Source organism: Parus major, chromosome 2 (genome assembly GCF_001522545.3).
Source record: "Parus major isolate Abel chromosome 2, Parus_major1.1, whole genome shotgun sequence".
In the NCBI taxonomy this organism is placed as follows: Eukaryota; Metazoa; Chordata; class Aves; order Passeriformes; family Paridae; genus Parus; species Parus major.
In genome coordinates, this window is record NC_031769.1 from 60,596,164 (window position 1) to 60,621,815 (window position 25,652).

Consider the following 25,652-nt stretch of genomic DNA (forward strand, 5'->3'; position numbering starts at 1 on the left):
TGCTTCATGCATGCATGAGAGCTTTGCCCAGCTGGCTAGGAACACACCTGTGTTCTGTTCCACATCACTGAAGCCCGTGAGTGGCCCAGCTTGTTTCTGCAAGGGCCTCTGTCGTAATGTCGTAAGAAAATATCATTCTGAAAAACAAAAGGAGAAGTTGTAAGAGCAGGTTACAGAACTGCAGGGAGAGGTTCAAGACCAGAGTGGAAACACAACCTTCCTGGCACTGCTTTGAAATTGCCAGCTGCCAGCAGACGAGTTCACCTGTCTTCTAAATAATTACCTAGAGTAACTTCTCGCAGTTTCAGAAATTGATGTATGTTTGGCACCTGAGCTATCATACAGAATCTTTCATCCTCCACGTTTAAAAAGCATAAGCACATGAGTTTCACCTATTGCACAAGTACGTGGTCTATAATTTGGTGATGATAAAGGGGACTGAAAACAAAAGGCATTTCTGAAACCTAGCAATGTGAGGGATCATCTTCCTGAAGTATTCCACCTTCTGTTCTCCTGATGTACCTACTTCACAGTAATTTTCTCCTTAGATTTAACAGGAAAATATAAAAAGTACAAAAATCCTGTTTCACTTCTCTTTAACCATTAATACTTATTAAACTACCCATTCCTTTCTCCAGGTGACTCATGGCCTGCATTACCCTCCCTAAACCACTGTGCTGTAACCTGATGCTGCTTCCCCTTTCACTTTTCAGGTCTGCTCTCTGGCTTTGCAGGTATTACCTTCATCTATGCCTGGAGCTTCTGTAACCCCCACACATTCATCAAAAAATACATTTGAATCACACAGCTATAGTTTCTTTCTCTCTTTCTCCCTTTGAACTGACAAAAACTCGATAAGGGCATGTCTGCAGAGTCTGCAAGAATGCGACACTCTCCTGGTTCAGCACAGTGTTAAGCAATCACTGTGTACTGCATGTACTCTGAGGCAAGCCCTAAGACTCATGTTGAAAAAGCACATTCACCCACAGAGAAAGGAGACATAACACTGAGGGAAACCTGTTTAGCATGCTGAGTAAAGGATGAAGAGAGGAAGTCTCATTGTTTGCTGGCTGTGGAGTACAAAAAAGAAGACAAGAAAAGCCATGCAGCACACAACATTTTATTTCAAGTGCTGCTAAAGTCCTTTTCACACTCCCACAGTTGTTACTGATGGCTGTGCCAAAAGGGCAAGCTGCCATATATACAAGTGCATTACTTCAGGACTCTTCATGCTGCTAGGATACTTGAAGTCCACACAAGTTGAGACTGGTTTGCAACCTTTGAGAAATAATTAGCAACCTGCACTTCACAATCCATGTTCATGATCCAGTATTTTTATCTTCAAGCCTAATAACCAATCATTCTCTTCAGCAAAAATGGCACTAGAGAGGGACTAGTAAAGGAGACCTAGTCCTTCCTAGCAGGTAGCCCTTAAGCCACCATACCATGGAACAACCCCCTTCACCCAGTACCGTAACATGTTTTAGACATGCTGTGTCCTTTGCTGTTGAAACAGGCAGAACGTTTATTTTTCTCACTCTCAACCAAACTGTCTTTAACTACTGGAAGAGGGAAACCGAGCAAGGTATTGCTGCAACAAACCTTCAGAAAGTGATGTGCTAGTCCCATTTCCCTCAAAGAACTAACATGGGACCCACAGACGTGGCTATAACCCTTTATGGAAGAAATAAAAATTATACTGATATAAATAAAAGCACTGGGTGAAAGAAGAGAAAGAAACTGAGTCAGAAGCTGAATTGAGCCAAGAAATAAGCTAGGACAGCAATGAACTAACAAAGAGCTTGCACGGAGCCTCAGACTAACCCTAACATCATTATTCTTTATCTTGGTGTTTTTTCTGCAGTACTTACATCCAAGTTCTGTAGACAATACCAGCAAAATGTATGCTTGCAGTTTTTGCACATCATCTGAGCACAGCCCTCGTTTCGCTCAATATAAATTCGACAAACTGGGCACTGCTTAATTGGCGCCTCTGTCTCTGCTCCAATAAGGAATCTAGAAAAGTAAGGAAACATTCAAGTGAGATGTGAACATAATTGTTGGCATTCAGGTCCACTGCCTGATAAGTATTGTGCTGATTTTTCAGAGCTACTAATATTGTTGTCCCAACGCACTCAGTGTGTGAAGCTTCAGAACAATACATTGAAGCATACTCACTACTAGGTGTAAGACTATTAATATCACATAGAAGTGAAAATCCCCTGCCTTGTTCCTTGATGCTATATAAAACCAACACTCACTACACCCACAGTTAATCACCTATAGCATTAAAACTTAGGACTTTGTTACAGAGACCTTGCACAATTCATTTAACAGGACTGGATTATGCAATTCATAGCACTTGTCTGAATAAAATAGGCTTAAATTCCACCACAGCCAGAGATCACACCTAGAGAAGAAAAATCATAACAAGAGCTTTTTGGCAACTCCTATTCAATGGAGTCTCTAGAAAGCAGAATGCTTTAGGTTTAAAGTCTTTCATTTCCTAAAAAAATGATAGAAGACTTTGAATACATGACTCAACATAACCTGATTCTGAAAACAAAGATGGATAGCCAAAGACATGATGTAATTTAAACACAAAAATCTCTCTTCTGTAGATTAATGACTATTAAAACCTGATCTGTAGGCTGTTTGCACTTAAGGAAAAGGAGCATAAATCAGGCTTCTCACACCAAGTGAAATTTACACTCTGTATGAGTTAAAGTTTTTCTGTGCAGAGATTCTATATATATTAAGCAGGGATGATTTCTTAATCTCAGTATAGGCAAAATCTGTATCCTGCAATACTGGTATATTGGATTTTTTGTATGGGCATAGCTCATAATTCTAGAACGTGAACAAAACCTTTAGGCAGATTTAAAGTCCTGGAGGGCTTCGCCTTTCAGAAGTGTCAGTTGCAACCCAAGCTTGGCAAGTACACAAATAATATTAAGCATTAAAAAATGAAATTTATCATTTAAAGTAATATTTAATCTGGAATTGTATTTAGGAAACACCAGGAGACATGGACAGTTTCCAAGCTGAAGCTGTGGACCTGGAAGAAAGTTGCTCCACGAGCCTGATGTGAAGCCCTGTGATGAAAAGAAACGAAAGACTGCGTGGCCATCATGGATTCCCATCTTACCCCTGCTCGGTTGGTACTGGAGTAGTTTGGTTTTCCTGGCACAGGTGCTGCCCGTGCCATGGCTCCTTGCAAGAGGAGCAGAAGGTCAGGTGGCAGGCGGGGCACTCCACTGGCACCGGTGCTCCCGACTCGCTCAGTGCAACGTGGCACACTGTTTGGCAGTCAGCTGTGGGGCACCATGTTCTCTGAGGGTCCAAGTGGAGTGGCACACTGTTTGGCAGTCAGCTGTGGGGCACCATGTTCTCTGAGGGTCCAAGTGGACTTCTGAAAAGCAACAGAGAGAAATAAAGCTCTTTATACAGTCCCCTTCTTGATCCAGTGACATGTGTCTAGGTATACAACACCCAATTCTGCACTAGGGTGTGGGTACCAAAGCGCTCCGCACCCACGCCCATGGGCATTTGGGCCTTTTCTTCTTTAGGCAGGTCTTCATTTGTGCTCCGCTAAGCAGTTGCACTGAAAGTATTGCAACAACAGAAATACAATGCACAGAATGTGTTCCTTGCTTTTTTACAGGGAGGTGCAAAATATGAACCTAATTGCTGCTTGCTGAGAAGCATGTGTCTTTTGTAAGACTAGGCCACTCCATGTCTTTCACATGTGCAAGCCATGCAGTAACTTCCATATAAACAGCAGAAGGACTGTAATTAAATTAATGTCAAGTCACTTTCCTGCCTGATTTACTCTCCTCTATCTTTAAGCTGCAGTTAATATTCACTGTATGATAACATTACTATTTGTCTGGTATCAGATTATTACAGGAGTCAAGATTCAGGGTGTAGACACTAAGTTACAATCATCACCACATGGCAGAGAATCATAAGTGTTGATCCTCTCTCTCACTTCCCAACCTTTATTCAAGGAATTTGCAACAAAAACCCACCAGGGACACATTCACTTTTGCTCGTTTGCTATTCAGATCCATGAGATGCAGCTGAGCACTCACACCCTGCAGAGCCTCTCCAGAAAAGGGCTGTTATGCCTGCAGGAGCTACCTTGTCCCTCCTCCTTCCCTGGGAGCTCTCTGGTACCACCACTGAAAATAAATAGATGAAGGGGATGTATCCAAAGTTGGTGGAAATCCTGACTGTGAGATGGCAAAAGCCATTACAAGGTACCTGCAGCAGACAAAATTAATTGTCCCACTTGAAACAAGAAACTGCACAAGAACCTCATATATATATATATATATATGTTCTCTGGCAAATGTTGCTGAAAGTACATATGGATGTTCCTCTTCTCTGATGGCTGCAGGACACACAGGTACACAGTGCTCTGACTTCAGGTAATCTCTGAGTCTGTGTCAGAGTGCTCCAACAGAGGTAGAGAATTTCTATATCCAAGCAAAGGCTGTCACCTATAATTTAGGCAGTGACAGCAAAACACCTGTTCCTTCAGCTACTTCATGGATCTAGTTGCATTCTTTTCTCTGTCTTGAACATGCTTTGCCTCCTAAAACAAACAAACATTTTGCTTTCTACTGAATGAAAGCAAACCAAATTAGTTCTCTCAAATTAGTTCTCTCAAATTAGTTAGCTTCATTTGTATGGAGAAGAGAACCACAGCCAATCATGTAACTTTTCATATTTACATACTTTTAAAAGGTAATGCCCTGATTGAGAAATCTTCTCTAGGTTCCTTTAGTGTCTCTTAAAAGAAACTCTGAATTGGGTAAGACTATGGCCTAGTAGTTGCTATTGAATTTAATCCTTCACACAATAGGTTCTGCATGTTTTCTGTTGAAAATTCAGCTTTGGAAACCTAAATTCCCCTATCCTGTTTTTGTGTGAAAGACAAAATGTCTGGTTTTGACATCATTGTAAGGAAGGGAGTTGGGTTGTAAACCTGTTTTTTAACAAATTTGTTGCAGCAAGATGTAATGCATGAAATGAAACTCCTTCCTCTCCCACTTCCTCCATTTTACAAAGAACCTACAGACAGTGTTTTGCAATCCAGGCTGTCTCATACTGTTTGGTTTACCATGCAGTACAAGCAAAAGCAGAGAAAACTAAAAAAGGCACAGCCAAAACAAGGAAAGAGGCTATCACCCTACTCTGGCAAGTTACTCCATCTCTTGGTTAAGGCCATTTCTCTCCCGAGCTTTTCCCTGCAGCCAGTTCAGCCACAACTCCTTCCACTCTCAGGAGGAAAGCCCTCCCAGACAGTGCCAGTTTCGGGCACGGACCTGGCCAGTTTTCATAAAACATGCAAGCAAACAGGTGAGATGTGGGTGGCAGACAGGGGGAATGCAGCACCCTGAAGAAAATAATTTCTGGCTCAGAAGAGGTACTCACTGAAAGGATAAGACTATGATTGTATTTCACATAAATCTCCATTTGAAATGGACTACTTTTGAGTCAGGCATAAAATGGAGATTCTCTTCATCTACCACTCAGCCTACTGAGTAATTGTCACAGAAACAAACATAATGCATGTGCCCTAAGCACTTACCATTCCTCTATTTCTTTACTTCAGTTGACTACATCAACCCCATCCTAAATAGACATTAAGGATTTCCTGTTTCTTCTAATAAATATGCTTCACAGAAGCTCTGTGGTTTGGCCCTGACTGGATGCAGAGAAATTAAAGATATGCAAAAAAATCTTGTTTTTAAAAACACATTTGCATCCTAAGAGCACAAAACCCACAAGAGAACAGCATATTGTCAGTACATCAGTTATTAAATTTAACAATTGTCTATAGATACACCATTCTATACCACCTACTTCTCACTATGTTTTCACACAATATTATTGGCCCATTAAAAAAATATATATATGTTATTAACATAGCTAGCACAGATGGGGGATGGGGGAAATAGCTGTTAGATGTATAAATCCTTCTTGGGGTGTTCCAAATATTCCTCAAAATCCATTTCGCAATGGAAAATATCTGGAAAGGCTCTACCAATCACTTGAAGATCAGGAAGGAGTCTCTGGGCAGATTCTGGGTCAGAATTCATCCCCAGCAGATGCCATCAGTGAGGTTTATTGCTAGTTTCAGAAAAAGTGTCAGACCAGGGCAGGCAGGCTTTCCCAGGTAAGGCTCAGGTCTGAGAATGGAGCTCCAGGCCACCAGAAACTAATAAGCCAAGTCCCACTAGTGAGTGCAGAAAGGTCACCCTTGGGGAACAGCACTAAATCATAGTGGATAGGCAAAAGTCTTGGCTAGGGCTGGGATTAGTAGTGGGTGTCCAGGTCAGAGCTTTAGCTAGCAGGAATTGCTGTTCCCAGACATCAGTAAGCTGGATTTATTGCTGGGGCCAAAAGGCAAGGCAAAAGGGCTACGTCTAAGTCTGCTGCTTGGACACCAGTTTTATCGTAAAGGAGCAAGAACAGATATTAGAATCATAATGAAGAGAGATAGCAGAGGTGGAAGAGGATTTGTCAGACTCAGGCAAGAAAGAAAAGGAAAGGAAAGGAGGATTTAAAAATAGACAAGTTTCAGGCTTCTCCATGCGGGAGGAACTATTTAAAAAAATATATATGTAACAGCGAGTCGGACAAAAGATCATGGGTTCAACTTTGGCTAGTTAGAGAGAAGATATCAGGAAAGCAATACTTTCAGAGTCTTCAGTTAAAAAAGGTTTTACATAAAACAGATTAACACAAGGCAAGAAAGCCTCATTTTCTTAACCCTTTAATGCAGTGATTTAACAAGCTCTGATTTCCATTGTCTGGGACTGTAGACAAGCCCCTGATTAGCTTATGAACTAGAGGGACTTCATAAGGAATTAAGAATAAATAAGAAGGTGGTAAAACAGGAGAAAGAAATTTTAAAAATGAAAGCAAGGTTTGGAATTTTTTTTCCTTTTATTTTTACCCGAGTGCCATAAAATCATAGCTGCAAATCTCCACTTACCCATAAACTATGGGGCATATTTGAATATTTTACACTTTTTGTACTTTGTGGGCATTCAAAAAGACTCATGTCAGATGAGATTCTGTAAAAACCTATATATTCTTATATCTAACCAACTTTTCAAGTGCATTGCTTTGCCTAATTTTTATAGACCTTTGCATTGTCTTACACAATCCACTGCATCTAAGCAGGCATGCAGAGCAAGAATATAAATACAGCCTTTCAAGGAAAGTTTGAGAACAAGCAGAGTGGGGCAGTGTCTCAGACACACCACTCTGCATGCTACCAAGCACTGAGTTCTTTGAAAAACTCTGCACCTTTCAGCTGAAACCCTCAAGCTGGTGACAGTCTTTAAAACCAGAAATGGGATCTCATCTTTCTGACTAGCAAGTTTCTTCTTCAGCCTTGGCAAGGAACCACCTCTTGATGCAGAAGGGTGATCTCTGGGCATAGGAAAGCTTGGCCTAAGTGAGACCTTCAGCTTCAAACTTCTTTACAAAGTAGGCCTTCCTCAGGAATGAGGGGACCTACTATTCCCAGGGAAGAAAAACTCTACTAGATGAACACACATGAGGTTTCTACATAAGCAAAGCAATTTTTGCAGGGATGCTTGCAAAAATCCACATTGCATTTCAGAATATGTGTCCCCCAGAAGCTCTGAAGATCCCTATGGATGTGTAAAAGGATGGTGTGCCCTGGCCTGCACCAGCCTCTAGTACCTTGACAAGTTCTACCAGTACAACCACCTCAAGGATCCAAGATGAACGTGCCATTGGAAGAGCAATGGAGCCCCAGGCACACAGTCTGAGAGTGCTGCCCACAAGCTTGAGTAAAAGTCTGCTAATTTTTTTGATTCTGCAAAACAGAGAACTTTGAATTTGTCTGTGGAGCACAGTCAGACCTAGTGACTGCTCTTAAACTATTTGAAAGCAAAGACATCTTCTCTGTCTCTTCCTTAACTCACTCGACAGGCCCTGCCTCTGCCGTATGTAACAGTGCTGCCTCCACTGACAAGAAAGAAAGCAAGAGAAACAAAAAGGTTCATACCTCGTTCAAACTTCAACCTCTTGTATAACTCAAACTGGTCAACAGGAACCAAACAGGCAATCTGAAAAGAGAAATACACAAAATAAGCATTAGAACTACAAACTTTAAAAAGTTAATAAGCGCTATCTTCTACACACCTGCTTTCCTGAGCTGGCTCTCAAATTCACTTCTTTGTTCCTGGACCATGCTCCCCCATACCAACTTCTTCTCCAAAACTTAAAAAGTCATTCTTAACCTTCCCTAATTCATTCACACAGCCCAGAAGTTCAGCCCATGTCTTTCTTACCATGCACAAGAAAACCTTCTCTGTGGATTCCGTATTTACTTCAGGCTTGCCAGTTTTATTTCATGTTGGTTTAGTGTAACAAAGAGTGACATGTTGCCAGCCCTGGAGACTGCAGCATGCTGTTCATGCACAAGAATACAGCTCAAATGAATGGTTCTTCATTTATGTCTCCCAGTGTTAATGGCAGGGGTCACTTAGTTCTCCAGAACTGAAAGCAGTCTGGTTTCCATTTTTTATTCGTTTCATTTCATGTTTGGGCCAAGACAGCTAATACCACTGCTGCTGGAATTTGCCTTAGACACAGAGCAGCCTATTGGGAACCAGACTGAAGTTAACAAATTTAGTTGGCATAGACAAACAGGCTTTGCTGATACATTCTACACATTACCGTAATTACACTAGCAGCCTAAAAGGCTAAATGCTCTAATCTCCAATTAACAGTCTACATAAGAAGACCAAGTGCCCTATTTAAAACTAATAAGCAAACCTGCATACCGGGTATGGAGGGGTTTAAAAGAAACTTCACAGGCACCTCAGGAGTCACATGTTGCTCAGATTCAGAATGTGGGATCATTCTCTTAATCTGATCCATTTGTAATATTGTACCAGCACTGGAAATATTTTTCTCTTTTACTGAAAAGAAACCTAGACTAATATAAGACCTGAGACCTGATCATTTGAAACATTGTGAGACAGTGTAGAACTGACAGCTTCAAAGTGACACACTTTCAAATCTCACATCCAGTATCCAACCACAGTCTGTTCAGATTATTGTAAAGGGCAAAATTTGCCCTCAGTGAAGTGGCCCTTGCTGTCCTCCTCGGATGCAAGGTAATAATACTCATGAGAAGAAATCCAATGACAAAAATCCAATATATATTCAATATCATGCTGTGAATACATTTTCTTTCACAGATGGAAAAAATAAAATAACTTTGTATTATAAAATACAAAATAGCTTTATTAATATCTCAAATCAATTGGACTTGATTGCACACAACTGCATTTTGTAGCAGATGCTTGGATCATTTCTTTAACCTATGCCAGAGTAGTACAAAAATGAATCCAAATTATGTCAAGATTTAATAATTTTAAGATTAATATGGCTGTAATTAATTAATATTTAATATTAATATGACTGTAAGACAAAGAGATTTTTCTGGGAAACTCTTCACCTGTTCATCAAAAGTCACCTGAAACACTCTTGGAAAACACAAAAAAACTAAATCAAATGGGTAAAAAGAGTGAAGTTTAGCAATTTCAGCAATGACACATAATTTCAGTTTTGCCCACTCCTCCCCAGGGCAGCTTTGCATATAAATAGTTTGGAAAATGAAAAGAGTCATCTGTATTTCTCTAGCTGGGTAAGCATTGGCAACTACTTTAAGTTTTCCTTCATTACAACTAAATTAAAACCGTGAGTCTCAATGCTGTAAGAGCCACTTGAGTGAATTGTTTAGTTGGCCGGGGTCCCTCTGTACTTGCTGTTACATTTAACAAACAGTTTTTTCCAAGAGCAGTTCTATTGAGCCCAGAATTTCCCATGTATTAAAAATCAGCCTTTTTGATTACAGTGGGACTGGAGTTATGCATCTTAACGCAGATTTCAATAGGAAGCAGAGGCAGTGCTGAAAGCTTCCCATTCTCCTGGGGAAAACTTGAGCTTACCATGCCAGCTTTCCCTTCCCCACTGGCTTCACTCAGCTCCACTTTTTCCTACGTATCCTCTTCACGGCTCAGCTTCCCCCTCCCTGTGTGCAGCTCTGAGCGTTGAACACACGCAGCCCATCACCTGTGCCACTGACTCCCACGGGCTTGGAAAGACCAGGTCCTGATGGCACCCACACATGGGTCAGCCTGAGAGGTGCTGAGCCAAAGCCCCTCACAGATTTAGTATCTTTAGGCATGAGGAAAACAATGCACAAATTCCTGCTGCCTGAGTTCAATGCCACATGAAAGCTGTATATGCAAACGTAACTGAAAAGAAAAACCAAACGTGAATATCAGGTCCCCATAAAAAAACAGCAAATCCTTTCCTCAGTGAACTTTTAATCTCATTTATACCTAAGCAAGAAGGACAGTCCTAAGTGCAATAAGGGGATTAGGTGTTTATCCCCTCCTACTTGGCATCAGTCTAAATGCTTATTTCCAGACAACTTCTCAAGCCCCACCTGGGTGTCCGTCCGTCCCAAACACCTCCTCTCCTGCACAACCACTCATGTCTCTGGGCTGGTCAGGGCATGGAAATCTGGGGAGGCAGCGGACCAGCAACCCAGCAGATGGCAAAGAGCCCAAAGAGAAAGACCATGAGCATATCAGAAAGCAGGCAAGCAGGCTTTGCTTATTCTGTGCTATGAAATTATTCAACGTAGGAAGAAATGCTAGAGGACAGGTACGGGGAACTTATTTTTTTTTAAAAAAAAAAAAAGTACTGGGTGTTTTAATTAAAAAAAAAAAAAAAAAAAAAGAAAGAATTCTCCTCTCCTGAAAATATCTCGATTTGAGACTTACCAGGTTGTTAGGAGTTGAAATAAGTATTCAGATTTTCCATACCCTATCAACAATATCTGCAGGTAAAATACTCTTGCTATACAGCACAAGAACACACCAGACCTATTGCTAACAATAGCAGCATTCATCTGAAGTAAAAATATCTATGGACAAAAGCAAAATTTTGAAGGCTTACTACAAACAAAGGGCCCCAGCTGGACCCCTGTCAAGCATCCAAAAAGATCGTGTGTCATCAAATGTATCACAATAACCAGGGTCCCTGCTATCACATGATACCAAAGAGCAAAGAAAGGAAATTGAAAGGGGTCAAAATAATTTGGTTAAGTGTACACTAGGGCAAACTTTTCCAGGCAGTGCAGTAACCAGGATGCAAGGAAGAAAAACTCCCCTGTTTTTAAACACTGGCTACCAGAGTGGAAAGGGAAAATCACTACTCCACCTATTCTCGGGCTTTCAAGGGAGATGCAAAGAGGCAATCAAGCAAATTGAATAGATCTTACTTCCTTTCACACCCCTATGAATCAAGCCTTGATAATGCCAAGGGAGGGAAGTTCAGCAGGACAAAAGCTTCTGTCTTTCTCACTTTAGCAGACAGGCAGCAAGGGGAAATCCTGCACTGGCAGCAGAAGTTTGCAAAGGGTGGCACTGCCCACCTCTGCCAAAGCCCCACTCACAGAGGAACTGTCTTGTTTTGCAAGGAGTGTAAAACAGTTTCAGCAGGGGCTCTGGTTTGCTTTTGAAAGGGGTATGAGAGCTCAATCTCTTTATTGTTAGAAATTACACCCACAGCTTTCTTCGTCACGCCACCATGCTCACTAGAGTCATAATGAAATACTAAATTATTCATGTTCTTCATTAAGGAGCTCTTCTCTTATTTAGCAACAAATAAAAACAAAACCAAGGCTCTCTCACTTGTTCCCCTAGGTTTTATTTTAAAACAAGTAAATAGGAAGAACAAAATTTTTCATTTTGACCCTGAAAAAGATAGGTCAGTCTGAAAAATTTTCTCACATTCCTTCTCATTTTACCATTTCAATATCTTCTGTAGCAAACTATAAACCAATTTTGAAATTAAAAATAAAACTGATACTTTAAACCAAGTCCCAGTGGGATTTTGTGTTTGGCTATGTATGGAATATAATGCAATTAAGAATTCTAAGATCTGGGTTACTGTCCTATTTCAGCATTGCTTTACACAGTGCTGACAACCCTCTGTCAGCTTAGCACTGGTGTGGATCACGAATTTGCACAGACAGAGGGACAAGGAGCAGATTCTGCACTGCATGCAAAGGGGCAATTCTTGACAAACTTGAGAGCCCAAATCAGTACCTCCTTTACTGACTGCTGCACAGCTTTAATCCAAATCAGATTACGTATAGATGGATCACTGTATCAATGTTACAAACCTTGGAACAACACGGGAATCAGAAACAGCAAAGCACAATGCCCTAGATATTATCCAAGTGAGTACTGCAGTAGAAATCCCTGTATGCAGTGGAGATTTACCCTGATTCACAGCTTACACTGGTGACTGGATTTGCACCAAGGAAAACCATTTCAAACCATGATAAATTACCCTTTATTTAGATTAGGGATTTTAACTGGTTCAGTTAAATCAGTGGAGGAAGTTCCCAAGAGAGACAGGAATATTCTAGACAGAAGAAGTCTGCGTGTTTAAAGAGAACTGCATTACCATAAGATGTTCCTTCTACCTCCTGCTTCCAAGAAGAAATCCAAATAATCTTTGTTTATTGTACCATTGGAGCTTGAAAGGGCAAACATTTTGTTTAACCAGACAGCTTTTAAACTTTCCTTGTTTTGTGTAACCAGCTATTTGAAAGAGAGTCTGTAGCCAAAACCATTGCCTTACCACCACCACCCCTCATTTATTTCTGTTGAAAGACAGCTATGCTACAAGCAGCTGCTACCTAGATGTAACAGGTCAAGATATGACCTAGGATTGTGTTGGAGTCTGAGATACAGTGTGTGTGCCCTTATTTCTAATACTTAGTTATAGGATTCAAAAAAACACTTGATTTCAAGCACCTCAGTGGAACAGATCCTTCTGTTTGATTGCATTCTTTGTCAAAACAAAACAAAACAAAATAACAAACTGCTGGGGAATATACCAGTTTCAACTAGATTTTGTTGAAGGAAAAAGAAACCCAAGCCAGAGGGTTTCAGAAAACATTTAAAAAGTACTGAAAAGTACAATATTCTAGTTCAAATGACTTTTCACTTCATGCATTTTAACAACAAAAAACCTGGAACATTTTTTTCTAAGGTCCAGAGGGACCTCAGAAAGGAAAGCCTTAATTCCCAGCATTTCCTATGGTCTATGAATAAGCAGTTTACTCCCCAAGCACCGATGAAATATTCAACTGTTTTAGAGAAACACATTCCCTACTATTCACACTTGCTCATTTCATCATGAGACATACAAGAAGAAATTCTATTCTGTGTTTAAATTGTTAACCAGAGTTTTTGCCTCCCTGCATCCCCCAAAGGCAACAGAAGAACATGAATCAGAAGCAAGGCAAGAGCTTTGAAAAGGCTCTAGTAATTTAGGACCAAGCTAGATAAACTCTTCAGAATTTTACTGAGAAAATAAACAGTAACTAGACAAATTAATTCTGATTTGTCGAAATGAAGACAAACAGGTCACTGGAAAGCACTGAAGGAATGTTACACACCTTGAATAAAGACCTTGAGAGGGAGAAGAAGGGGAACTTTCATAGCTATACTGTGTTCATAGCTATACTACATTATAAATGCTTATAAGCTTTGTTATTAATTGTTCAGTTTCCTTATTGAAGAAAGCTCAATCCAAAATACACTGAAAGTCAATTAAGAGGTTTTCCTTCACTTTAAATTATGCCTAAATTCATCTTTATCTCCCTTTTGCAGGCTATGGTAAAAGGCATTTTAAAAAGCAAACAAAAACCTGTTTTAGCTAATATGACAAGATGCATTTAGCCCAAAGTATAGGAACCAATTTAGCACTGTGTCCATGACAAATCCAGTTTGAACTGCTATTTTTTCTCCAAACTTCAACAGTATCTGATGAACAGCAGTCACAGCATAGTCTGAAATGAACATGACATGAAAAATGCACCTTTTCAAAACACTGATGCTATCTTAGAGGAGATAAAAAGGACCTTTTATTTTTGTTTTTCCTCACAGTACAGGCAACATGTCATTCTTCATACTACAGTCCTGGTGAGGAACCTTGTCCTGTCAGAAGCCAGAGACAAAACATCCAGACCCCTCAGAGGTGAGAAGCCTTATACTTTTACACCAGGAGTTTGAGAGTTTAAGGAATAAATTATAACTCTAAACAGTATTTCCATGCCAAACATTAGCCCTAGTTAAGCACATTCTGTATCATCTGATAAGGTTTTGCTTTTTTAAGAAATAGCTTTAAAAGGCCACATTTTCACAAAGGACAGCCTTTATTTATAGAGGAAAAAAGAAAGAAATACAGAATGTTCATATATATAAATCTGTAGTTTACAAACTATTCTTTTAGTCTGTGAATGAAGTCATTCTATTCTTTCTGTCATTACTGCTTTTTCTGGGTGTTTTTTTTTTTTGCCTTAAAGAAATAGGTATTTGGTAAAATATATAAGCAGTACTTTTAACCAGGTTGGGGATTTGTTTGCTATTCAAGCAGAAGGTTTGTGTTACAAGCACATCGCCAAAAGGGAGTGTCAGAACATTCAGTCATCCACGGGACACTAATGCACATTTGGGCTGTTTAGTCATTCTGCTGTCAGCCCAAAAAACACCCAAGGATTAGGCCAGTGGTCCATTAATACATGCTCCTGGAGTGTCCTTCACTATTTCTTAATTCCTATAGCATTATAACCCTAGTTGAACAGAGCAGAATTCTTCCTGTCATTTGGTAATTTTCCCTTAAAAATACATTTTTAGTAAAGGCTAGATACCTCCAATCTGGTGCAAAGGGTTGGAGAACATTGCTACACCCTCTGTATCTTTTCAGAAAGAGAAGGAAACAGCTGGATACTTTTCATAATAGCTGGATTCAGCCAAAAAGAAGGCTCCACCATATGTTTGTACACCATAATAACCACAGCTGAATGTCCCATGCCCTGATTCAACTAAGCACAACATTTCAAATGTATGCTGGAGAGCAAATACAGAATTTTTTCTGGAGAAAAAGTCTGTTTTGGTATCGGGAATCACACTGTCACTGATGGCATTTGAGTAGGATTATATACTTCTGCCACAGTTATGACATCTGTATGCACAGGGCTCAAGAGAATCCAGAAGACAAACTTCTCTTCTTCAGTTCAGGGATGGAGATCTAATTTTCCTTCATTTAATTCCTGCAAACAAATGCTGAGAGAATGCACAAAACAAATCAAAATCCCGTAGCCATCTTATTTTTCCTGGTTGGTTTTTTTGTTTGTTTGTTTTTGTTTTTTTGTCCTACTTGTATTGTCAGGCCCAGCAGGGACATTCCTGCCTCAAAAAGCAGGCAAGCAAGCATCCCTTGGGTGTATCCCAAGAGACACGTTCCACATCTCTTAAGATCTACTTCAACCAAGTGTTGCGCAGGTACCTTTCTTTCCATACAACTACACAGCCCTGCATGATTATATTGGACTGCAAAATGGTTGTTGCAGCCCAAGATCAACATACACAGGGAAATTCTGACCTTGCACACCATCAGTCTGAGTTCTTGCTGTTAAGAAAGATACAAGAATTTCAGCGTTGGCAGACGAATCAAATCTGACCGAACTGACAGTCTAATGGAGGCTCAGCAGTTCTGGGATACAGGGCATTCTGGTTAAGTCACCTGCATGGGTAATTCAGAGGCTGCCCAGATGCCAAGGGAACTTCTCCCCCAAGGCACAGAGGGAGGGGAAAAGGAGCAAAACTCTTTAAAAACATCTGTTTGTTTCTATCTCCTCTTGTCAGTCAAACCTCTTGCCAAAAGTTCAATAAAGGTAATTAAAGGGAGGAAAAAGTGTATGATTATCTTTATTATTATACTGATAAAGAAATTCAGGGGATATATGTTAAAAAAAAAAAAGAGAGAGAGAGAGAGAGAGAGAGAGAAAGAAATAAGCATGATAAGTATAGATACCTCTGCTTCTTGTAGGGTCCCATGGTTCAAGCATACCATGTCTGGACATGTGATAGGGGAACCACAACCTTCTTGAATTGCCAGCTCCATGTACTGTTTTAGACACTAGAAACAAGTAAAGAAAAGAAAAAATAAAAAAAAAAGTTATATCCCACATGTTGGTAACAACCAGATGTCAGAGATGCTGTGCATTTCCCACCTTCACCACCTTAATTGGCTGTCCTGAAGCTGCAGCACACAGCAAACATCAATTATTATAAGCATGAATGCTACAAGTCATTACATTGGAAAGAATGAAACAAAGAACAATTAATTATGCATGACTTCATCTGCCGAGCACTGCGTTTACCTAAGTCAGCAAGTCAGACCTTTCAGCTGTAACAACCCCTCTGCTCTGCTAAACTGGGATTGGAGGATTTGGCAGGGGTGGGTGTCTTTTATCCTAATTAAACAGGCTTTGCGCCTTTCTTTTTCATCCTGTGTTCTTAATTGAGACTCTCAGCCAGAAGTCTCCATTGTAGAAGAACTCATCTACAAGAAAGACACTACTGTTCTCAGCTGCACAAAAGGGGAAAGGGGTTTAGCACCTGGTTGGGAGGTTATAATCTGCCCTAGAAGATGTGGAGCTACCAGTTTTTCCTCTCCCTCAACCTCCTCCTTAGATCGAATAATTTCCATAATTTATCACAATTTATCATCTGCCTTTACTCTATTCAAAGTCTATTTCCAGCATAGAGTCCACTTCATGAGTTTTTCCAAATTGTTCCATTACAAGAACAGCAGGATTCCCCTTCAAGCTCATAAAGCCCTCTATTCTCCCCACCCTTTATCTGGCATGCCAGTTTCAAATATATTCAACTTCTCTTTATAACACATATTATAGAGTTTTCAGTAAAATCACAGTGCAAAACTCATGCCAAAGAACACTGCTAGAATTGTTCCTCCAAATTGCATAGATAAGTAAGGTCACTTCTAAATAAAACAAAACAGCAAAGTCTCTTCAACATAATGGCAAAGCATACAATAAATTGCAAGTCACCATTAACAAAACAAAAAAGCCTGGAGTTCTGACAGATTTTGGTATCAGCTTGCATAGTTTACTGTAAATGAAAATAAACATATGTTATGAAAAGTAGGACTAATGTAATTTTTTTTCCTACAGTTTTATTTTCATGCCCACACAACAAACCTCCACCCCAGTACTGCTGACTTCTTCCATTATTGCCCCATCAATTTTTAAGAAATGTCAAAGTGACATATGGCTTCAAGACATCTGTCTCTCTGCAAACTTTTGGAAGAGGCACAGAGTTCAAAAGCTAATAAGTGAGTGATGGGGAAATCACACTCCTTCCAACTATGGAGGCCTTAAGACTCTTCAAAAAACTTTGTTTTATTTATTTATAGGCATGTAATATCCAAATCTGTGTTAGTCTGGGCTATTCTGAGAAGGCCTTGTATATCGTGCTCTGATTAAAGAAATTTCCTGATTTGTATTTTTTTATTGGAAAACTGATTCCCTCTTAACTGTCAGGATAATTAGGACCTTTACAAATGGAAATGATATTTCTTTATTATTCTGTCTCCCTACTGAAATGTCCACATCCTCATTTTGCTTAATTCTGATGAGCTATACAGAGATATTAGCCCAAGCAAGTAGAATCATCTTAACTTAGTGGCATTTTAAATTAACTTACTTTTGATTTGTAAATATTTGAAGTGTATTCTCTTAGAAGAACGTTGGGATATAACCTAACTGGTAAGCTTTAAACATGTATCTCATTAAGCACTAATGTATTCAGATCCAGCATGCACCCCTACAAGAAAGCAGCAGAGCAGGCTGTAAGGAACTGATGGTGCAAGTAGTATGTGGGAGGCGAGGGAGATACTCACAGGTGAAAAGCAAAGAAGAAATCATGTCCATCAGTGAAGGCAGTATTAGCTCCCTAGGGATTATCAACCCAGATTTAACCAGGAGTTATTCTTTTATTATTCCAACAGCAGTCTCAGTGTCCTGACCCATCTTCTCACCCACTTCTCCCAAAAGCATCCAGGTACAGTGCTTTTACAAAGCCGGTTTACCCACCGGATCAAATCACCCCCAGCACAGCAACCCCCTCACAGAGCAGTGAGCAGTAAACAGAAGCAGATACGGAGCCACAGTGGTGCCTGGGAGCGGACTCTGGTGACACTGGAGCTGCCCACATCTGCCTCCATGTTCTGGGCAGTGGTAGCAGGTGACATAGGGAAAGCCCAAGCATGCCCAGAGCCCAGGGTAGCTCCCAGGGCCATTACTGATGCAGATGGAGGCTGTGGGTGACCTTGTCCTGCAGCCCCATATTCACTATGCACTGAGCATTGCCCACATGTATCACAGGAGAAACGGGGCAGCAAGCGCTCACTCCCTGCACAGATTTCCTCCCTGGTTTGCACCTGTACCCAGCCTCCTCCACAAAGAATGTAAACAGAAAATTCTGCCCTCAGAGTCCCTTCCCCAAGGCCTGCACATGCTGCAGTGTGTTGAGGGCACTTCTTAGATACGTGGGCAGAACCTCCTTACATCTCACTCCATCTCCTCATGGGAGACCTGATTACTTTCTGGATCAAGTCTCAGAACAGCATTTGGTGAAGGGCAAATGCTTCCCTCCCACCAAAGCATTTAGGTAGCCTTAAATTCCTCAGCAAGCATGAGAGAGCAACCTTTTACTTTTGCTAATATCCTGGGTTCTGTCTCCTCTGTGGCGCCGCCTGATATTTAGTAATTTGTTTTGACAGCATGGTACAGTGGATTTGTATTCTGGGGGCAGCTCAGGTCAGGTGGGTACAGAGGGAGGACGAAGCCTGAGAAGCTACTGCAGGCCCAGCAGCAGCCCAGAGGCTTGATCTTAATTTAGACTCTCAGGACAGGAGCTCGGAGCACTGACAATTACGCTTCCGTACAAGGATGGCATGAAGCTCTTAAGGAGCTTCGATCCACAGTATAGATTTTGCAATCTGTTTCCATACGCAGCATCTAAGTACCAAGCCAGAAGAACAGAGGTTTCTGAGGATTGCTAATGGATCTGGATTCTTCTTCTCTTCTAACCCTCTGCTTGGCTGTAGGTGAGCAGAGGTGGGCAACCAAGCCTTCTGTGGTTCTTTTAGAGGTTGCTGTGTTTTTCAGCTTGAAAAGATTTTGTAATTGGGCTGTGCAGTGCTTGGATCTTCAAGTACTTCCCAGAAAATCTCTCTGTTAAATCATTTCTATAGATATGCAATCTTTTGTTTTGACTTTCTGTGCTTAGAGAAGGTGCTTTGGGTGCAATACAAGAAGGGCTTAAAGTTGCTGGGAAACTTGGAAGCATTTAGTATTTATCACTGAAGGATTAAGCTTTTTACTGAAGTACATACATGAATGAAGATGTGAATTTCCTGTTTCCTCTTAGCACCAAAGAAACATTGGAAAATCACTAAAATTTTAAAATATGCCCTAACTTTGCAGCAAAACTGTTTTCAGAGGGGTTTTACCACTATTTACAGCTCAGCTACTAATTTAGCTGCTTACTTGAGAAGTGGCAACTAAGAGTATCTGAAAAGATGCAAGCCAAAAACGTGATGAAAAGATGTTTCCATGTTTGAATAATGAATCACGACTGACCTTCTCAGCAGTGTGTCCTCCCACACTTTAGAGAATACATTATTACAGACATAAAATAGCAAGATTTTTTGTGCATTTTGTCTACAAAAATCAGTAGTATCTCAGGAATACTGCATACACTACATATGCTACTTAATTGCTCCTCAAAGTTAAGGAAAAATCAAGATGCTCTGCCTTCTGTGATACAAAGCGTTGCCTGAAAGGGTCTTAATCTTGACATCCAAGAAATTATGAGATCGGAACACCCTGGGCTACACTCTCCCACCAATCTCCTGCAATGTGGTGACTTTTGAGCACAGAGATCCATCAGTGGCTGGAGTAGCCTCAACACAGGATCTGTGGCTTACAGTGACATTAATGCCATCCTCTTACTTTCCATGGCCAGAGCCAGCAAAGTTTCCGTGAATGTGTCATGTAAGCAAGGCAGAATGGTTGAAACAACAAACTAAAAATCTACCAAGGTCTTGCTGAACCTTGAAGTTAACTAACTAACTTGCTAACCTTCTGAAGGTTAGAATCCTGCTGACTACAAATCACGCACTGGAGGTTTGATTCCATTATGTTCACCCCACAAATAAAAAGCAGACACCAATACAAGTACTTTTAATTCCCATGCAAGTGTGCTCTAACCAGTTACACTCAATTTACTCAGATTTTCCCCACTGAGGAACAAGATCATGTACATATCTGTGTTCTGGGAAACATAATAAAATCCCGAGACATTCAAGCAAGAGAGATCAATTCAAATGTGATAATGTAATTCCACTAGTAAAACTCAGCACACTTAACAGAATGCTTTGTTGCTGATCTAGCTTTGCAAATCATGTGTTTCTCCTGCTGGACAACTGACAACTTTGGTCAAAAAGAGGACTGCAATTATTTTTTTCTCTGGCTGAGATTCATAATGTATAATGACATTTTTTTCCACTAATTTGCTGTCTAAGTGTTTTGGGGAAAGATTTTTTTCCTCTTACGCTGGTTTTGTCATTCAGGCCATCACCTTCCTCTGTTTAATAAAACAAGATCAATACCCAGTTATCTATCTCACAAAATGCTACTCATGAGTATCTAGTAAGTAAAGGCCTATAAAGTACCTGGATCAAATTATCCTGCAACATATATGCTTGGGTTTTTTTGGTTTTTGGTTTTTTTTTAAATCTTGCAGGACTGCTGGGAAAGATTATGATTTAGCCAAATTCTTACAAATGCCCCAAATACATATTTCCCTGCTGGAGCTAAGGGTTTGTTGAAAGAGTACATTGAAACATGATGGAATAATCTTTAAAAATACTCTGAAAAGCCTATTAAAAAAATGCACAAACTAGTAATATAAAATATCCCTTCTTCAGTAATAAACAGAAGTGTTTCTATGGTCAGCTTCAAGCCTGAGAAAGAAAATTCTGTTCAGGCTATTAATGAATTTTTCATTTTAACAATTCTGCATGCTGCTCTAAGTTCAATTTCTTTTTTTCTCCAAAGTGGGTATTTTTAATATACTGACCAAGAAAAAGATGTTTGTTTGGTTATGTATTTACTCTGCAAAGGGATCATAACAGTTCTGCATTTTAACATAAAAATGAGTACAAAGTGTAACTTCAGTGTTATGTTGCTAGGTAATGATGTGACAAAGGCACTATATCCCTTTCACTGTGAAATCTGAAGTTTCTATTCAAATCCACTTTCAGATAATTTATGTATCAAAGACAAAAGATGGATCCCAATCATTCCTACATACTGATTTTCAAGTACCCAGACATGTTCCATTGCCTTGCTCCTCTCCAACCTGCTTGCAGCTCTTCAGCTCCCAAAATGCAGCCGCACGAGTTTGGATACAAAAGCAGAAATGAAACCCCTCGTGTCATACGACAAAACTGAACTTTTATAAAGAATTTTTCTAAAAATCAATAAATTTAAGAAAATTAAACCTTTATTAAGAAAGATGGAGGGAGGGCTAGGAAGAAGAAAGAAAACACTGGCTTATTTTCCTGTCAAATGCCACCGATACTGCTGCCAGACACTGTGTAGTGGTTGGTACAGGATAAGTAAGGGTATTTGTCTTTAATTCAATTATGGAAAGGTAAAGAACAGAACTACAGTATTTCCCAGACAGTACTACAGGAACTACATTAAATGTGAAAATGCACAAAATCATTGAAGGCATCTTGCCAAACAAGAAGGTCTTTCCTCCTAACATGTAACTTGAAGACAATTTCCATTTCAAAAATAATAAGAAAAACATAGGTCTCCCTATTAAAATCCACAGGAATGATTTACAATGTTAAATCTCTCTTCCAGATTTGTCCTTAAAACTGTGTTTGTTTGGGGTTCGGGTTTTGTTTAGCCTAGGCTTTTTTACAAATTCCAGTTTTGGGGGCAGGTTGCAGAAATACTGTATATGGAGACAATACTTTTCAGCTGACATTCCAGAGTGTCTCATGATTCAGAACAGATGAACAGGTAGGCATTCAGTTTTTATTTTAGTTCAGGGTGGCCATGGTTATGTACTTTTTTTACTCAGTAAGACATAACGTTCATTTATTTCTTATACTATAGAAATGTTACCTGTTCTTCAGTGCGTACACAATCTAGTATTACTAATTTTGGTAAGACAGTTCACATCAGAACTCTAAATTTAACCACCTGATCTACCCAGTATCTAATCAAATGTGTGCTAAGATAAATGTACCTAGACAGTACTCATAGTGCTTATGGCAGATATATATAATGTTTAATAATAAGTTCATCATTGCTGTGACATCTGCACTTCCACATGTTCAATCACCAAAATGGATCAGCCACTTTCAATGTGTGGTACTCAAACTCCTCAAGTATCTCTCCAAAGGTCTTAAAACTAGATGAAACAAGTGTATTGGCAATTAGCTTGGAGGCATTTGCACTTCACTTGGAAAAAAAAAAAGTGAGCCTTTTCCAATTAAAGTTTTTAGAAACTACATGATGAAAATAGTCGTATCTTAATTTGTTACAGATAAATTTATGACAGGCACGGTTTAAAGTGAGAAACAAAATTCCAATGAAATCTGCATTTTGTCCAATCTCTATTTTAACTGCTAAGGACCAGATACAGTGATAAATTAATGGATAGAAGACCAAATGGATAGAAGATCAGGCCACATAAGAGCCTTATCAAGAAAGATGCTTGGAAAAAAGTGGGGAAATGCCCCTGTAGCTTCAAAGAACATACAGTCAGTTCATGGCTTAGTATGAGGAAAGGAATAAAATCACTAACAAGAATTTAATGTTGTCACAACCAAGTGAGAACACTAAGCAAACATGACAGTGCACAAGAACATAATTGCCTCCTCTTGGTCCACAAGCCTTTTTTTTTATGGGATCCTTCAAATGTTCCTGAGAAATATACTGTCACCAGCTTTGTCTCAATGTATCTACCAGTGACGCTAAATTCTGCTCAGAAACACAGTCTGAAACTGTTTCTGTGAAATTTACTCATGGCCCAACACATCCTGGCAGCATTTCATAAAAAAGTGGGAAAGGTTCCTGGTAATTGTTGCCATGAAGTGGTACCACCAAACAGAACAGGACCAGGGAAACTCACCCTTCACAAAATGTAACCAGCTGCAAATATAATTTTGCTTGCAAAAAATCCATGTCAGGCCAAACCTGGCCTTACCAACAGCTACAAAACAGACATGAGCATGAGGCTTATGTCACAGTCTGGCTCAGTTACTGTGGCACATTGAAGCACTAGCAACTTACTCCACATCGATTTCTTCATTGGTTAAACGAAGATAACACCAACTGCATTGATGGAATGCTGTCATTAAAACATTAATTCCCTCTTCCTCCCGTCTTTCCTTGGCCACCATCCAGAGGCTGCCACCTCTACTGACTTTAGAAACATGCAGTCCCTATCCTGAAGTAGTATCCATCTAAAGTGAATCACATGCCAAGATTAGCAGGTGTAGCAATTCTCGTTTTTAAAACTTGAAAAAAAAATTTTTCTGAGACATTTCAAATGCCGAGCTGGGAAAAAAAAAGAATCCCAAATGTCAACACTTTCAAATGGAAAACAATCTGAGGTGAGCTTTACATAAAGTAAGTGGGGCATTGCAGCACAGGGTATATTTAGGAGGAGGAGAAGGTAGTGAGTGTTCTGGTGCAGTTGTGAGAAGGTATCTCACAGAACGGGGAGAAAAAGGGGAGAACAAACCCCTTCTTGAAAATTAGCACAAAGAAACAGAAATTATACTAAAACCCAGTGTTGGCTAGATGATGGCAAATCCGAATATTCCCTCATAAGTTTTACTAAGTATTATTTCAGTGGATTATTGATACACAGTTGTTTCACTTAGCAGGTATCCCATTCTTTTTGCCATCTGCCTCCTCCTTGTACTTGATCTACTCAGTCTCCTCCGCTCTCAGTCTTTTCTGCTCATGTTTTTTGTGAAGACCCCTCCCACATTCGTTTTTCCAGTTTTCCAGTGCTCCCCTCCACAAATAATCTGAAACTTCACAGTGCTGAGGGCGAAATGTCACTGTTCAGCCACCCAAAGGAGGCAGGACAATGAACAGCCATCCCTGGAAAGATAAAGGAAAGCAGAGGTGCCTTAGAGTGTCCTATAGATGAAGTACCAACAGAGAAACTCCTATTTCTGTAAGAGTTTCTTCTTCTCCTCTAGTAAAAGCAGCTGGCAGCAGCCTCTTTCCAAGGCTGAAGCCCCCAAAGCCCAGGCAGGTGGTTTCCCACAGCACCATGCTGTTCACAGCAGCAAAGGAGCCTTTTGAGCCCATGTTTAGCCCTAGCCTTGTTGTCACACATAGCTACAGCAGAAAATCTTGTTCTCCAATTGCCTTTGGAACACCTCCTACTTGTAGAAGCAAAAGACAACACAGAAGCTAACTGGGCTTGCATGCTGACTTCTCCTTTTAAGGCTGCATGAAGTTTAATCCCATTTGGACTGCATTGTGTGCACCAAAATAACAAACAGGTAGATCATCATGGTGTTTGTTTTGCACATTTTGTAACCCAGTTGCCTCACACACTTCTCAGATGTACAAGACTCAACAAAGAATTTGCTCAGGAAAAAAAAAAAAAAAACGGTGAATCATGCTAGTTCTGCATAAACCTGTGCCAACAAGTTTACAAGAATAACATACCTGAAAGCATCCTCTGTTTTCAGTTTGTTACACATTGTCTTTGACATCTCAAATCCTGTGCCAGTAAATAACACACAAGATAGGTGGACATAAACTGCTGCCTGACATTAATAGCAGCAATCCCATTTATTGCTCACCTGGCTCTCTTTGGGGCCATGAAATGCTTAAGTGGAGGGGAAGAAAAGAGGAAAGACAAAACCAGTGCGCAGGGAGAAAACTGGTGCGCAGGGAGAAGCCAACACTGGGTTTTCTACTGACCCCTAAGACCATGTTTCTGCAGCAGCACTGCACTAGTTCCTCCCTGTCACCACTGCCACCAGGGCAATCTTATCCCACCTGCTAAAACCTCACCTCCATGACTGCTTACAGGCTACAGACACACACCAAGCCTTTTGTAGGGCTCTTGGTATTTCCAGCATTACTGTTAGTCCTGCACCCCTCCCTAGCACTTCCAAAGGTATGCAGCGCCAGACACCAGGTCAATCCTAGCCACGGGTATGTGAGATGTACATGATCACACCACTCACTGTCTCTTCCTGCTGCTTTCCCAGTTTCAGTCATGTTGGAGTCTCCTAGATGCACACTTTCCAGACAGTCTAATGAGCACCAGAGCCTGGGCAACACCCAGTGTGTTATGCAAAGGCAAAGTGGGGAGAGTGGCCTGTCCATTCCTGGCACTGCCCCACCAGAGGACTCCTGAGTCTTTCCTGAATGAAGCACTGCGAGAGCTCTCTGGGCAACGAAGAAAAAGAGCGAACATTTACAAAACTTTATTACAAATAAGTAATAATATTCAAAGTATTATTCTATAAGTGGATGAATCAAGAAGCAATTAATATTAGTTTGCTTTGGACCCAGATGCACTAAAGTGCACTAAAATACTGTATTTTTTAAACACTATAATGGTGTCGACAGA

The 25,652-nt window shown here is 40.2% G+C and overlaps 1 protein-coding gene across 1 annotated transcript in view; it reads right to left on the minus strand.

Moving 5' to 3' along the window:
- Nucleotides 1-25,652, minus strand: part of RNF144B (ring finger protein 144B) — a 36,162-nt gene that overhangs the window by 6,996 nt on the left and 3,514 nt on the right. Inside the window, exons 2-7 of the mRNA XM_015619720.2 lie at nucleotides 15,967-16,071; nucleotides 8,057-8,117; nucleotides 7,949-7,951; nucleotides 3,149-3,350; nucleotides 1,872-2,016; nucleotides 48-137 (exon numbers count right to left, since the gene is read on the minus strand). Coding sequence (XP_015475206.1) covers nucleotides 48-137; nucleotides 1,872-2,016; nucleotides 3,149-3,350; nucleotides 7,949-7,951; nucleotides 8,057-8,117; nucleotides 15,967-16,071 — 606 coding nt within the window. The remainder of the gene's footprint in view (nucleotides 1-47; nucleotides 138-1,871; nucleotides 2,017-3,148; nucleotides 3,351-7,948; nucleotides 7,952-8,056; nucleotides 8,118-15,966; nucleotides 16,072-25,652) is intronic.